The sequence below is a fragment of the Macaca thibetana genome, chromosome 18 (assembly GCF_024542745.1).
Source record: "Macaca thibetana thibetana isolate TM-01 chromosome 18, ASM2454274v1, whole genome shotgun sequence".
NCBI classification, from domain to species: domain Eukaryota; kingdom Metazoa; phylum Chordata; class Mammalia; order Primates; family Cercopithecidae; genus Macaca; species Macaca thibetana.
In genome coordinates, this window is record NC_065595.1 from 22,582,110 (window position 1) to 22,595,056 (window position 12,947).

Consider the following 12,947-nt stretch of genomic DNA (forward strand, 5'->3'; position numbering starts at 1 on the left):
TTTAAAAAAAAATTTGTGGAGACGGGGGTCGCACTATGTTGCCCAGGCTGCTCTTGAACTCCTGGCCTCATGTGATCCTCCCACCGTGGCCTCCCAAAGGCCTAAGCCACCGCACCTGGCCATTCAACTATTATTTTAGGCCACATACTTCTGGATAATAGAGCATGTATTAGTCTACTATTGCCACAATAAAGAGGTGTAACAAAATGCCTCCCAAACTCAGAGGCCTAACCCAACAATCGTTTATTCTCTCTCATGCATCTGCAGGTCACTGATGTGGGCTGAGTTCAGCTGGACGTGTCCTCAAGCTGAAGACTGGTCCCTGTCTTCTCCATGTCTCTCACCTTCCTTGGACCGGTGGGTCAGTCAGGGCGTGTTCTTCTCATGGTGATTGTTCACAGAAAAAGCGGTCTTGATCCAGACCCCAAGAGAGGGCTCCTGAATTATACGCAGGAAGGAATTCAAGACAAGTTGCAGGGTGCAGTGAGAGTTTATTGAAAGCTCCTCCATTAGAGTAGGGTATCCTCAGGAAGCAAGCAAAGGAATGCCCCATCTTTGTTTTAACTTTTTCTTTCCTTCTTTTTTTTTTTTTTTTTTTTTTTTTTGAGAGGGACTCTTGCTCTTTTGCCCAGGCTGGAGTGCAGTGGTGCAATCTCGGTTTGCAACCTCTGCCTCCTGGGTTCAAGTGATTCTCCTGCCTCAGCCTCCTGAGTAGCTGGGATTACAGGCGCCTGCCACCATGCCCGGCGAATTTTTGTAGTTTTAGTAGAGACAGGGCTTCGCCATGTTGGCCAGGCTGGTCTCAAACTCCTGACCCCAGGTGATCCACCCGCCTCGGCCTCCCAAACTGCTGGGCCACTGCGCCCCACCTGTTTTAACTTTTTCTTATATAGGGGTTTTGTCTATGTAAAGGCTGTACCTATGTGCATGTGGGCTGACAGCATGACAAAATTTATTATTTTGTTGATGTAAAGAAAACTGTCTTTGACATTTTAGTGTGTAAGTAAGCATAACTATAATTATCTTGAAAGCATATATTGCGAGTATTGGGACATCGGGTCGTTCTGTTGTTACAGGATTGTGTCCTTGCAGGTATCTTTAGGCTGTTTTCTCGACTGTAAACATCTTATGACCATGGGTCATGACTGGCAAGGAATGTGCCTTAGTCTCAAGATGGAGCTGAACTGAAAATGGTGTCACTCTGGCCTTCCCAGGCCCCAGCTTCCCTAATAATGGCAGAAGCAAAAACACAAGATCAACTGCACAAACACATTGTAAACCTTTGCTTGCATCAGACCTGCCAATATCCTATGGCCAAAGTAAATGCACATGGCTAAGCCCAGCAGAAATGAAGCAGGGAAGTATATTCCTTCTGTATGGGAGAGGGGAGTGTGAAAAGAAAATATTTTGGACCCCGAAAATATTTTCCTTTTTATGAAGGAAAACTCAAGCTGGAAACTGCTTAAGGCAAACCTGCCTCTCATTCTATTCGAAGTTATCCCTCTGCTCACTGAGATATATGCACATCTTACTTGCCTGCTTTGGAAACAGTAATCAGAAACTCAAAAGAATGCAACCGTTTGTGTCTCACTTATCTGTGACCTGGAATACCCCTCCGTGCTTCGAGTCTTCCTGCCTTTGCTTCAAATTGTCCTGCCTTTCCAGACCTAACCAATGTAATTCTTCTATTGATTGATGTCTCATGTCTCCCTAAAATGTATAAAAGCAAGCTGTGCCCCACCACCTTGGGCACATGTCATCAGGACTTCCTGAGGCTGTGTCATGGATGCACCCTTAACCTTGGCAAAATAAACTTTCTAAATTAACTGAGACCTGTCTCTGATTTTCTGGGTTCACAGGAGCATGTCTGATTACTTTATATAATAATCTAACACAAAGCACATGGTTAGACCACGAATTAATTCCATAGGTATGAGCTCACTGTCACACTTTCTTTCTTTTTTTTTTTTTTTTTGAGACGGAGTCTCGCTCTGCCGCCCAGGCTGGAGTGCAGTGGCCGGATCTCAGCTCACTGCAAGCTCCGCCTCCCGGGTTCACACTATTCTCCTGCCTCAGCCTCCCGAGTAGTTGGGACTACAGGCGCCCGCCACCGCGCCCAGCTAGTTTTTTGTATTTTTTAGTAGAGACGGGGTTTCACCGTGTTAGCCAGGATGGTCTCGATCCCCTGACCTCGTGATCCGCCCGTCTCGGCCTCCCAAAGTGCTGGGATTACAGGCTTGAGCCACCGCGCCCGGCTTCACACTTTCTTTACTAAAAATGTGTCCCAGGGTGAGAGATGCTGCATACCGTAAAGACACATGCAGCATTCTGTAAGTCCATAGATGTGGGTGCTGCAGGCAGAGAAGGCACATCCCTATGTGGACAGAGTCTATACCTGGGAGGCATATTGCTGCCTCCTCCAAGAGTCTGATGTAATTTACTTGCCGTCAAGTGGCCAGCTGGTCCCCCTAAAGAATCGTGTCCTGGCTGGATGCGGTGGCTCACGCCTATAATCCCAGCACTTTGGGAGGCCGAGGCGGGAGGATCACAAGGTCAGGAGTTATAGACCAGCCTGGCCAATATGGTGAAACCCCGTCTCTACTAAAAGTACAAAAATTAGCCAGGTGTGGTGGTGGCCGCCTGTAGTCCCAGCTACTCGGGAGGCTGAGACAGGAGAATTGATTGAACCAGGGAGGCAGAGGTTGCAGTGAGCCAAGATTGCACCACTGCACTCCAGCCTGGGCAACAGAGTGAGACTCTGTCTCAAAAAAAGAAAAAAGAAAAAAAAAAGAATCGTGGCCTATCAGGTTCTCAAACTTGGCTTCTGCTGTTGGCAGGCTGGGCACGTAACAGTGACAGTGGCCAGCCAGATCAGCCAGGATGAAGGGCAGTTCATGAGGCTGAACACATGCATACCCTCTATCCTGTTACTATAGCCACTTCGCATATGGGCTCTTTGAGCAAGAACTGAGATGTTTTGGGAGGAAAAGTCCAACATCCACAGATGACAGAGACCTCCTCCATACCGAATGCCTTCTGATGGATGTTTGCAGAGGACAAGAAATCTTCACATTCAATGCCCATTCAAAAAGGTCTATCCACATCCCCACCAGACCTCCTGTACCTAATTTTTAATCTTGTTCTTTCTTAGTCCCTGATCAACTGGCCAACCCTCGAGCCAGTGTCCATCAGTCCTTTTTTTTTTTTTTTTTTTTTTTTGAGATGGAGTTTTGCTCTTGCTGTGTAGGCTGGAGTGCAATGGTGCAATCTTGGCTCACTGCAACCTCCGCCTTCCAGGTTCAAGCGATTCTTGTGCCTCAGCCTCCTGAGTAGCTGGGATTACAGGTATGTCCCACTGTGCCTAGCTAATTTTTGTATTATTAGTAGAGGCGGGGTTTCTCCTTGTTGGTCAGGCTGGTCTCGAACTTCCAACCTCAGGTGATCCACTCGCCTAGGCCTCCCAAAGTGCTGGGATTACAGGCGCGAGCCACCATTCCCGGCCTGGTCCTTCAGGCCATCCCTACTTAGCTGAGAAGTGGAAAACCAGGCACAGTGCTCAGAGTTCCACCATCTGAGATGACTTCCCTTCACCACTGTCTTTTTTTTTTTGAGATGGAGTCTCCCTCTTGTCGCCCAGGCTGGAGTGCAGTGGTGTGATCTTGGCTCACTACAACCTCTGCCTCCCATGTTCAAGTGATTCTCCTGCCTCAGCCTCCTGAGTAGCTGGGATTACAGGCACCTGCCACCACGCCCAACTAATTTTTGTAGTTTTAGTAGAGATGGGGTTTCACCATGTTGGCCAGGCTGGTCTCGAACTCCTGACCTCAGGTGATCCGCCCGCCTCAGCCTCCCAAAATGCTGGGGTTATAGGTGTGAGCCACCTCGCCCAGCTTCACCACTGTCTTTTTAGGGCTTCTTCCAAGTGAGGCTAGAGTAGACTGGTTGTTCATGTCTGGCACGTGCCAGAATATTATGCAGATGTCAACACTAGGCCCATTTTTCCATCCTGCACTAACTGGACATAGAGAAATCCTATGAGTTTATAGGTGTGGGCTGAGGCAGAAGTGGGAATTTAAATGACCCTCTTGTACAGCCTGCTTGTACAGTTCTACATACACTTTTTATTTCACAACGGAATGTTGCTGTGTAAATTCAATTTTTATTTTTTTGTTTTTTAGACAGAATTTCACTTTGTCACCAAGGCTGGAATACAGTGGCCTGATCTTGGCTTACTGGAACTTCCACCTCCCGGGTTCAAGCAACTCTCCTGCCTCAGCTTCCTGAGTAGCTAGATTATAGGAGCACGCCACCACACCCAGCTAATTTTTGTATTTTTAATAGAGACGGGATGTTGCCATGTTGCCCAGGCTGGTCTTGAACTCCTGGCCTCAAGTGATCTGCCTGCCTCAGCCACCCAAAGTGCTGGGACTACAGATGTGAGCCACCATGCCCGGCCAGTAAATTCAGTTTTAATGTTCAGATGAAACTAAATTCATGAAGGGCAGTTCAGATGAATCTCTTGGTGCCACCTGGCAGGAGCGGCAGCCCTCAAGTGAGGATGCAGCCAGCCTGCAATGAGGAGCTAGGGGAATAAGGACCCCAACCTCACATCCCACTTCTGTTCTTCCACAAGTGTTCCCCATTGGCTGCAGCTGATCAGGAGTCAGAGAACGAGGGAGCCCATCAATGTGGTTCACATGAGTCAGCCTCTGGGGCAGAGCAGGATGAAGTGGAGAAATTCATCTGGACAGGCTACGGTGGGCAGCCTCTAAGATAGTACCCAGTGAGCTGCACCCCTGGTATTCACCTCCAGGGCTGGTCTGTGTAACCAGTAGAATATGGCAGAGACAATGACATTTCACCTAACAAGCCAGGTTAGAAAAGGCACTGAAACCTCAGTTTTGGTCACTGCAGTGGGGACCTTTTCATGGCCCATGACTCCCACCTGCTGGCATCCATGCCCATGTGTAATACCCTTCCTTCGAGTGTATGCTGGACCAAGTGACTTGATCCTAATTAATCAAATATGGCAAAAGTATTGGGATATATCCCTTGTGAGATCAGGCAACTAAAGGTTCTAAATTCCATCTTGGTTGCTGGCTTTAGCCAAGCAAGAGGCCTGTGTGGAAAGAATTGAGGGAGACCTTTGGCCAACACCCACCTGAGTGCGTGTGGAAGGGGATCCACCCCAGGTGAGACTTAAGAATCTCAAGTTAAGCTGACTGTAGCCTTTGGAGAGACTCAGCTCCGAGTCCTCAGCTAAACCGTGCCCAGATTCCTAGTCCACAGAAATGTGAGATAACAAATGCCATTTGATGCTTTGGGGTAATTTATTATAAAACAAAGGTAACTAATATTCTCTCTCTCTCTGATCACCTGCTTTAGGTGAAGTCAGCGGCTGTGTCATTAGCAGCTCTACGGGGAGCCCACCTGGCAAGGAACTGAGGTTTTCTGACCACAGCTTGTGACTGAGCCTGGAGGCAGATCCCACCCACCCAAGCCTTCAGATGACTGCAGACCCTGCCCTCAGCATGATTCATGAGAGACCTGAGCCAGGACCTCCAGCTAACCCACTACCTTATTCCTGACCATCAGACACTGTGCAAGGTAGGGCCTGGCGTGGTGGCTCAGGCCTGTAATCCGAGCATTTTGGGAGGCCGAGGTGGACAGATCACTTGAGGTCTGGAGTTCGAGACCAGCCCGGCCAACATGGTGAAACCTCGTGTCTACTCAAAATACAAAAATTAGCCAGGTGTAGTGGTACACACCTGTAATCCCAGCTTCTTGGGAGGCTGAGACAGGAGAATCTCTTGAATCTGGTAGGTGGAGGTTGCAGTGAGCTGAGATTGCACCACTGCACACTCCAGCCTGGGTGACAGAACTGAGACTGTCTCAAAAGAAACTGCTAAGGTAATAAATGTTTGGGGTTTTAAGCTGCTAAGGTGTGGGATAATTTGCTTTGCAGCAATTGATACTAATTCATGAGCCAACAGAAAACATTCAGCAAAGAGGAAAAGAGAGAAGTTCATAAAATTAGGTGAAACATTCCTTAGGAATAGTATTTGGTACTTTTTTTTTTTTTTCTGAGATGGAGTCTCACTCTGTTACCCAGACTGGAGTGCAGTGGCACGATCTCGGCTCACTGCAACCTCTGCCTCCCGAGTTCAAGTGATTGTCTTGTCTCAGCCTCCTGAGTAACTGGGATTACTGGCGCGTGCCACCACGCCTGGCTAATTTTTGTATTTTCAGTAGACACGGGGTTTCACCACGTTGGCCAGACTGGTCTGAAACTCCTGACCTCAAGTGATCCACCCACCTTGGCCTCCCAAAGTGCTGGGGTTGATTACAGGTGTGAGCCACTGCGCCTGGACCTGGTTCATATTCTTGATAGGCCCTGAACCTATATATGGAGTTATTTTTTTGAGGACCTTTCATAAAAAAAGGGTTTTCTTTTGCTTCAGGGACAAACCCTGGTAGTCCACTAAATAGAGAATAAAGGGCCGGGCACTTTGGGATGCTGAGGCAGGAGGATCACTTGATCCTAGAAGTTGGAAACCAGCCTGGGCAACACAGAGAGACCCCTCCCCTCCTCCATCTCCACAAAAATAAAAAATAAAAATAAAAATAAACGAGCCAGGCATGGTGGCGTGCACCTATAGTCCCAGCTACTTGGGAGGCTGAAGTGGGAGGCTCGCTTGAGCCCAGGAGTTCGAGGGTGCAGTGAGCTATGACAGCACCACTGCACTCCAGCCTGAGCAACAGAGAAGACCCAGTCTCCAAAAAAAAAAAAAAAAAAAAAAAAACCACCAAAAAAAAAAAAAGTTGAAAATGATGACAGATCCTTTATTAGCACCTCTTACATGCCCGGGCAGTGAACTTACATCATCTTTCACAAACAGAGAAACTGAACCTCATTCAGATTAGGTAATTTATCTGAAGACACAGATAAACCCCTCCCAGCGCCTGAGTCTCGGCGCAATCGGGATGCTTCGCAGCGGGGCAGGGGCAGGGCCCGGAGCCACCGCCATGGCAGCCTGGGGGAACGACGGATTCGGGGAAGCTCAGCCTGGCCCTTCAAGTCCCGGGCCCAGCAAGGGCCAGGACCCTCCCTCCCTCCCTGCAATCGGTCCCCAAACTCGCTGAATGAAGCTCATTCAGATTAGATAATTTATCTGAAGACACACGGTTAGTAAAAGGCAGAACCCAGGTTTGTATTCCGAAGCCCTTTTGTTCTTTTCCACCACATTATTATGGACTCCCTAACAGTAATCCTTGTAATTTTTAAATGAACATACACCATAGTTCCTGTCCTGAACACCGAGAGACGTTGGTTCACGGAGGTGAGAAAGTTAACGCATCCCGCTGCGTCCCCTCCACCGCCGCGCACCCAGTCTCGCAGCTGGCATGGTGTTTGCTGGTGACATGAACTCAACCAGCCTCCAGCATCTGGGGATCGGGGTGACATCCTTTGGTCTGGTTTGCAAGAGGAACCGCACGCCTCCAGCTGGGACAGAATTGAAAGGTTCAGAAAGGAAAGCTGGGGAGGTGGGGAAGGAAGAGTGCAAAAGTGACGCTGTGCCAGGGTCTCCAGGGCCAAGCAGCCCCGGGCCAGGCTGTGCACTCCGACCTGCGCAAACGCGTGGGGCGGTGCGTCTCCGGATCCGGAAGTTGCCTCTGCCCTCACCAAATATGGCGGCCCCGGCGCCGCTCGCCCGCCTCTCGTAACCAATGGAACCGCGGCGGTCGGTTGATTCACGCAGGCGGTCTCTGCTCTGCGCTCTCTGATGCAACGCCGGAGTCGCGGAAGCCGTTGGTGCACGTCGGCGTGGCAAGACGTTGGCGGTATTGCAGTCTATGTCCTTGGAGGTGACCAGGGCCACTGCAGGCATGGTGCTAGGTGGGTGAGACTCGTGTGGCGCGGTGTTCCCTGCCTGGGGCAGGAACTCTGCTCCATCCGGGTTCCGGCGCTTTCCTTAGTGCGTACTAGAGTGGGCGCCCCGCGAATGTTTGGGGACCGATTACAGGGAGGAAGGGAGGGTCCTGGCCCTCGCTGGGCCCGGGACTTGAAGGGCCAGGCCGGGCTTCCCCGAGTCCGTCGTTCTCCCGGGCTGCACTGGCGATGGCTCCGGGCCCTGCCCTTGCGCCGCTGAGAAACATCCCGATTACGCTGAGACTCAGGCGCTGGGAGGGGTTCAGACACAGGGTAGCCCCTACTCCCGCAGATCTTCAAAGTGATCGTCAGGAAGAGGCTTTAGGATTCCAGTTGTTTTTCTCCCAGCCTCATTTTTTTATTGAGGTTTCCGGGGAGACCATACTGTGCAGTAGAAAAAAAAAGAGAGAGACCTGTATGGATGTCACTGTTCAGACCTACTAGTTGTGAGGCCTGAAATTTTCCAACCTCAGAGCTTCTGTTTCCTTTGAAGATCAGAGGGAGCTGGTGTTTATTTGCCATCTCTACAAAAACTGGCACTGGGATATCTGATTTGTATGTGTTATTTTATTTCATCCTCAGTACAGCCTTTCAAGATGGGGATTGTTTTTCTTATTTTATAGATAAAGAAATAAGCTCAGAAAGGCTAAGTAAATTCTCCAGAATCACCCTTCCTTTTAAGGTACAAAATCGAAGATTCCAGCATAGGTCTGACCAACTTCAAAGCCCTTGTTTTATTTTTGGGTGTCCAGTTGGATAGAATAAATATCACAAAGTGAAATGATCAGAGTTCATTTTGAAAACCTGGATTGTTAACTAATGTTTTTAATGAGATGGATGTTATTGAAATGGAGTGGGGAAATAATTAGGATATTAATTTCTTATGGACCTCAGTAATTTTTACTAATCGATGCTTGTTCTGTTTACAAAGGTAAGGAATGAATAAAGTAGTAAGGTGACTAATAGTTAATGGTCAGACCACAACTTACCCTCATTTTGTCAAACAACAGAGCTGTACGTCTCTGACCGAGAGGGATGCGATGCCACGGGAGATGGAACCAAGGAGAAACCATTTAAAACTGGTCTAAAGGTAGAGTCTCTTCTCATTAGGAAAATGAGACTGCATTTATTAATGACTTATGTCAATTATCGTGTGACTTGTCAAGAATTTAATTTCAAACCCTGAGTTCCAAAGAGAATTTTCAGAAAAGGGAAAGTAAGGAATGCGGACAGATATGTGACTTTAAGATTGTTAGATGATGGAAGTCTAAACTTACTTTAACATTTTAAAAAAAAGGTATCTTCTTTTTTACCACATGGCATTGCTTCTTGGAATCTTTCTCTGCAATGAGTCAGATTGCTGGATTTTCAATTCTTGTAAAGATAAAAGTTATCTTTCCTCAATCACAGTGAGCTCATGACCAGGGGGCTCCTGAGAGGACTTTTGGTGAATTTACCACAATTCAGAGTATGATCCTGAGATTTGACTCCAAGACCTGGTTGATACCAGCACACCAAGAATGGATTCTTGGAGCTGACTCATGACTTGGAGCTTGAAGCTAGAATGCCAATTTATTAACGTGCAATTATTTCTCAGGATCTAGAATCCTTGAATGAGTTTAGCTCATTCTCAAAGAGGTTTGTCAAGAACTTGGACTCAGGCCAGGTGCAGTGGCTCAAGCCTATAATCTCAACACTTTGGGAGGCTGGGGTAGATGGATCGCTTCAGCCCAAGAGTTTGAAACCAGCTTGGGCAACTTGGTGAAATCCTGTCTCTAAAAGAAACATAAAAATTAGCGTGGCATGGTGGTGCGTGCCTGTGGTCCCAGCTATTCCAGAGACTGAGGTGGGAGGATTGCTTTAGCCTGGAAGGTGGAGGTTGCAGTGAGCCATGATTGTGCCACTGCACTCTAGCCTGAGACCCTGTCTCAAAAGTAAAAAAAAAAAAAAAAAAAAAAAAAAAAGGGGGGGGGCTTGGACTCACAACGTGGGTGTTAGGTAGTTGATTGTATCAGGGTAAAGTGTGGCCTAAGACAACCTTCTTAAAATAGACCATGGACTTAGCTGTGAACTCATATGCTAGAATCCATTGGCTACAACTGCCACATAAGGAAGATGGTTAAAAGTTTCTTGGGTCTGGGCTTTGGTGCCTCAGGTCTGTAATCCCAGCACTTTGGGAGGCTGAGACTGGAGGATTGCTTGAGCCCAGAAGTTTGAGAACAGCCTGAGCAACGTGATAAGACCCTCATCTCTACAAAAAATTTAACTTCTTAAAACTTTTTAAATAAATTTAATTTAAAAAATAAAGATAGGATGTTAACGCTCCCAAAGTGCTGGGATTATAGGAGTGAGCCATCACACCCTGCCAACTACAAAAATTTTTTTAAAAAAAGATTAGCCAGGCATGGTGGTATGCACCTGTGGCCCCAGCTACTCGGGAGACTGAGATGAGGGTACTATTTCAGCCCAGGAGGTTGAGGCTGCAGTGAGCCGTGATTGTGTCACTGCTTTGCACCCTGGACAGCAACAACAACAAAGTTCCTTCCTTGAAGTATGTTAGGAAAAGCGGTGCCTTGACCCTCCTTTTTCTGTGCCTCCCTTTTGTTAACTGTGTTACAACATTTATAGTTACTGTCAAGTCCTCCTAACCTGGGAGCATTCTCCTCTCTCCTCTTGTAGATCATACCATATGGTTATACTTTGGTGTGTCATACATGGGTACTTGTTTTTAATTTTTTTTTTTTTTTTTTTCTGAGACAGGATCTTACTTTGTTGCCCAGGCTGGATTGCAGTAGCACCATCATGGCTCACTGCAGCTTCAACCCTGGGCTTAAGGGATCCTCCCACCTCAGCCTTCCAAGTAGCCCAGACCACAGGGGCATGTTACCACACCCAGTTAATGTGTTTCTTATTTGTAGATATGAGGTCTACAAATGTTGCCCAGGCTGGTCTTAAACTCCTGGGCTTAAGCAGTCCTGCTGCCTTGGCCTCCCAAAGTGCTGGGGCTACAGGTGTGAGCCACCACTCCTGGCTGGGTTTTACTTTTTAACCACTCTTAAGGGGAAATCTTTAATTTCTGGATTGTTGGTTGCCTCATTTTGCAGCTCCCAAAAACTAGCAACACTGTTTAGATGAACGTTTGCAGAATGTCACTCTTAACAAAAGCGTAGCATTCTGATTTGGGAACTGATAGTTTGGCTCTTTCAATTTCAGTGATACAAAAGGAGGGATCAGTACAGACTGTCGGGTAGTAAGTGAATTCTGAAGGACTTAGATGTATTCATGGGACCTTCTCTCCTGGTTTTGCATTTTAATCAATGGCTATCTTTTTTTTTTTTTGAGACAGACTTTCGTTCTTGCCCAGGCTGGAGTGCAGTGGCGTGATCTCGGCTCACTGCAACCTCTGCCTTCTGGATTCAAGCAGTTCTCCCTGCCTCAGCCTCCTGAGTAGCTGGGATTACAGGCACCCGCCACCATGCCTGGCTAATTTTTTTTAAATATTATTATTATTTCTAGTAGAGATGGTGTTTCACCATGTTGGCCAGGCTGGTCTCGAACTCTTGACCTCAGGTGATCCACTCACCTTGCCTCCTAAAGGCTGGGATTACAGGCGTGTGCCACTGCGCCCAGCCCCTACATGTATTCTTACAATGTCTAGTTGTTAAAAGGATGGACTATTGAATGTTTTCTTTTTTTTTCTTTTTTTTTTTTTTTTTTTTGAGAAAGAGTCTCGCACTGTCACCCAGGCTGGAGTGCAGTGGTGCGATCTCAGTCCACTGCAACCTCTGCCTCCCAGGTTCAAGAGATTCTTTTGCCTCAGCCACCCGAGTGACTGGGACCACAGGCGTGTGCCATCACGCCTGGCCAGTTTTTGTATTTTTAGTAGAGACGGAGTTTCATCATATTGGCCAGGCTGGTCTCGAACTCCTGACCTCATGATCCGCCCACCTCAACCTCCCAAAGTGCTAGGATTACAGGCGTGAGCCACCACACCCAGCCCTTGAATGTTTTCAAAAGATCCAGATTCCCTCTTTCTCTGCAGCAGTCATAGAACTGAGAAAAAGTCCGTTTTTACAGGCTGCAGATCTTGCAACAAGAGAGTAATTCATTGCATTTCTTGTTTGGTTTAATAACTTGGAAGAGATTTCGAAAGATTATTTGAGGCTTTAAAGTATTCATCTTTTATATATTTTCAACTGTGTTTTAAAAACCACAAACGATAAACTATCAAATGATATGTAACACAGCAATGCCTGATATGTTCCATTGTTGCAAAGAGGTATTCTACAGTGTGGGAATTTTTCAGATTAAATGAGTTTAGCTTTTTGGGGTTTTTTTTTTTTTTTTTTTTTTTTTTTTTTTTTTTTTTTTTTTTTTTTTTGAGACGGAGTCTCACTCTGTCGCCCAGGCTGGAGTGCAGTGGTACGATCTCGGCTCACTGCAAGCTTCACCTCACGACGTTCTCCTGCCTCAGCCTCCCAAGTAGCTGGGACTACAGGCGCCCGCCACCACGCCTGGCTAATTTTTTGTATTTTTAGTAGGGACGGGGTTTCACTGTGTTGGCCAGGATGGTCTCAATCTCCTGATCTTGTGATCCTCCTGCCTCGGCCTCCCAAAGTGCTGGGACTACAGGCGCCTGCCACCACGCCTGGCTAATTTTTTGTATTTTTAGTAGAGACGGGGTTTCACTGTGCTAGCCAGGATGGTCTCGATCTCCTGATCTTGTGATCCTCCTGCCTCGGCCTCCCAAAGTGCTGGGATTACAGGCGTGAGCCACTGCACCCAGCCCCTTTTTGTGTTCTTAACCATTGTTTTGTTGAAAGTTTCAAAAATGTCTGACACTTCTCTGATTTCTCACAGAGGACTACGTTTTAGATGTCACCTGCAGTTGGCTTTTGCTGTCAGGTGTCTCTTCTGTTGTCTGTATATCTGTGCTGGTTGCTACAGCCACTTAAGATCTGTTGCTTGTAGTCTGCTTGTCCTGGAGAACTGTATAGTGTATGCCCGAACTTGCTGG

The 12,947-nt window shown here is 47.3% G+C and overlaps 2 protein-coding genes across 3 annotated transcripts in view; both read left to right on the top strand.

The window, feature by feature from the left end:
• Positions 1-12,947, top strand: part of NARS1 (asparaginyl-tRNA synthetase 1) — an 82,626-nt gene that overhangs the window by 54,152 nt on the left and 15,527 nt on the right. The window contains exons 2-3 of one of the 2 annotated variants that reach the window (XM_050768057.1): positions 7,813-7,897; positions 8,941-9,020. In XM_050768057.1, the coding sequence (XP_050624014.1) occupies positions 7,813-7,897; positions 8,941-9,020 (165 nt within the window). Of the gene's footprint in view, positions 1-7,794; positions 7,898-8,940; positions 9,021-12,947 lie in introns of those variants that run through there. The other variant, XM_050768058.1, reaches the window with a different exon arrangement.
• Positions 9,899-12,947, top strand: part of FECH (ferrochelatase) — a 90,819-nt gene continuing 87,770 nt past the window's right edge. The window contains exon 1 of the mRNA XM_050768059.1: positions 9,899-9,902. The gene's annotated coding sequence lies outside the window, so the exon portion shown is untranslated. The remainder of the gene's footprint in view (positions 9,903-12,947) is intronic.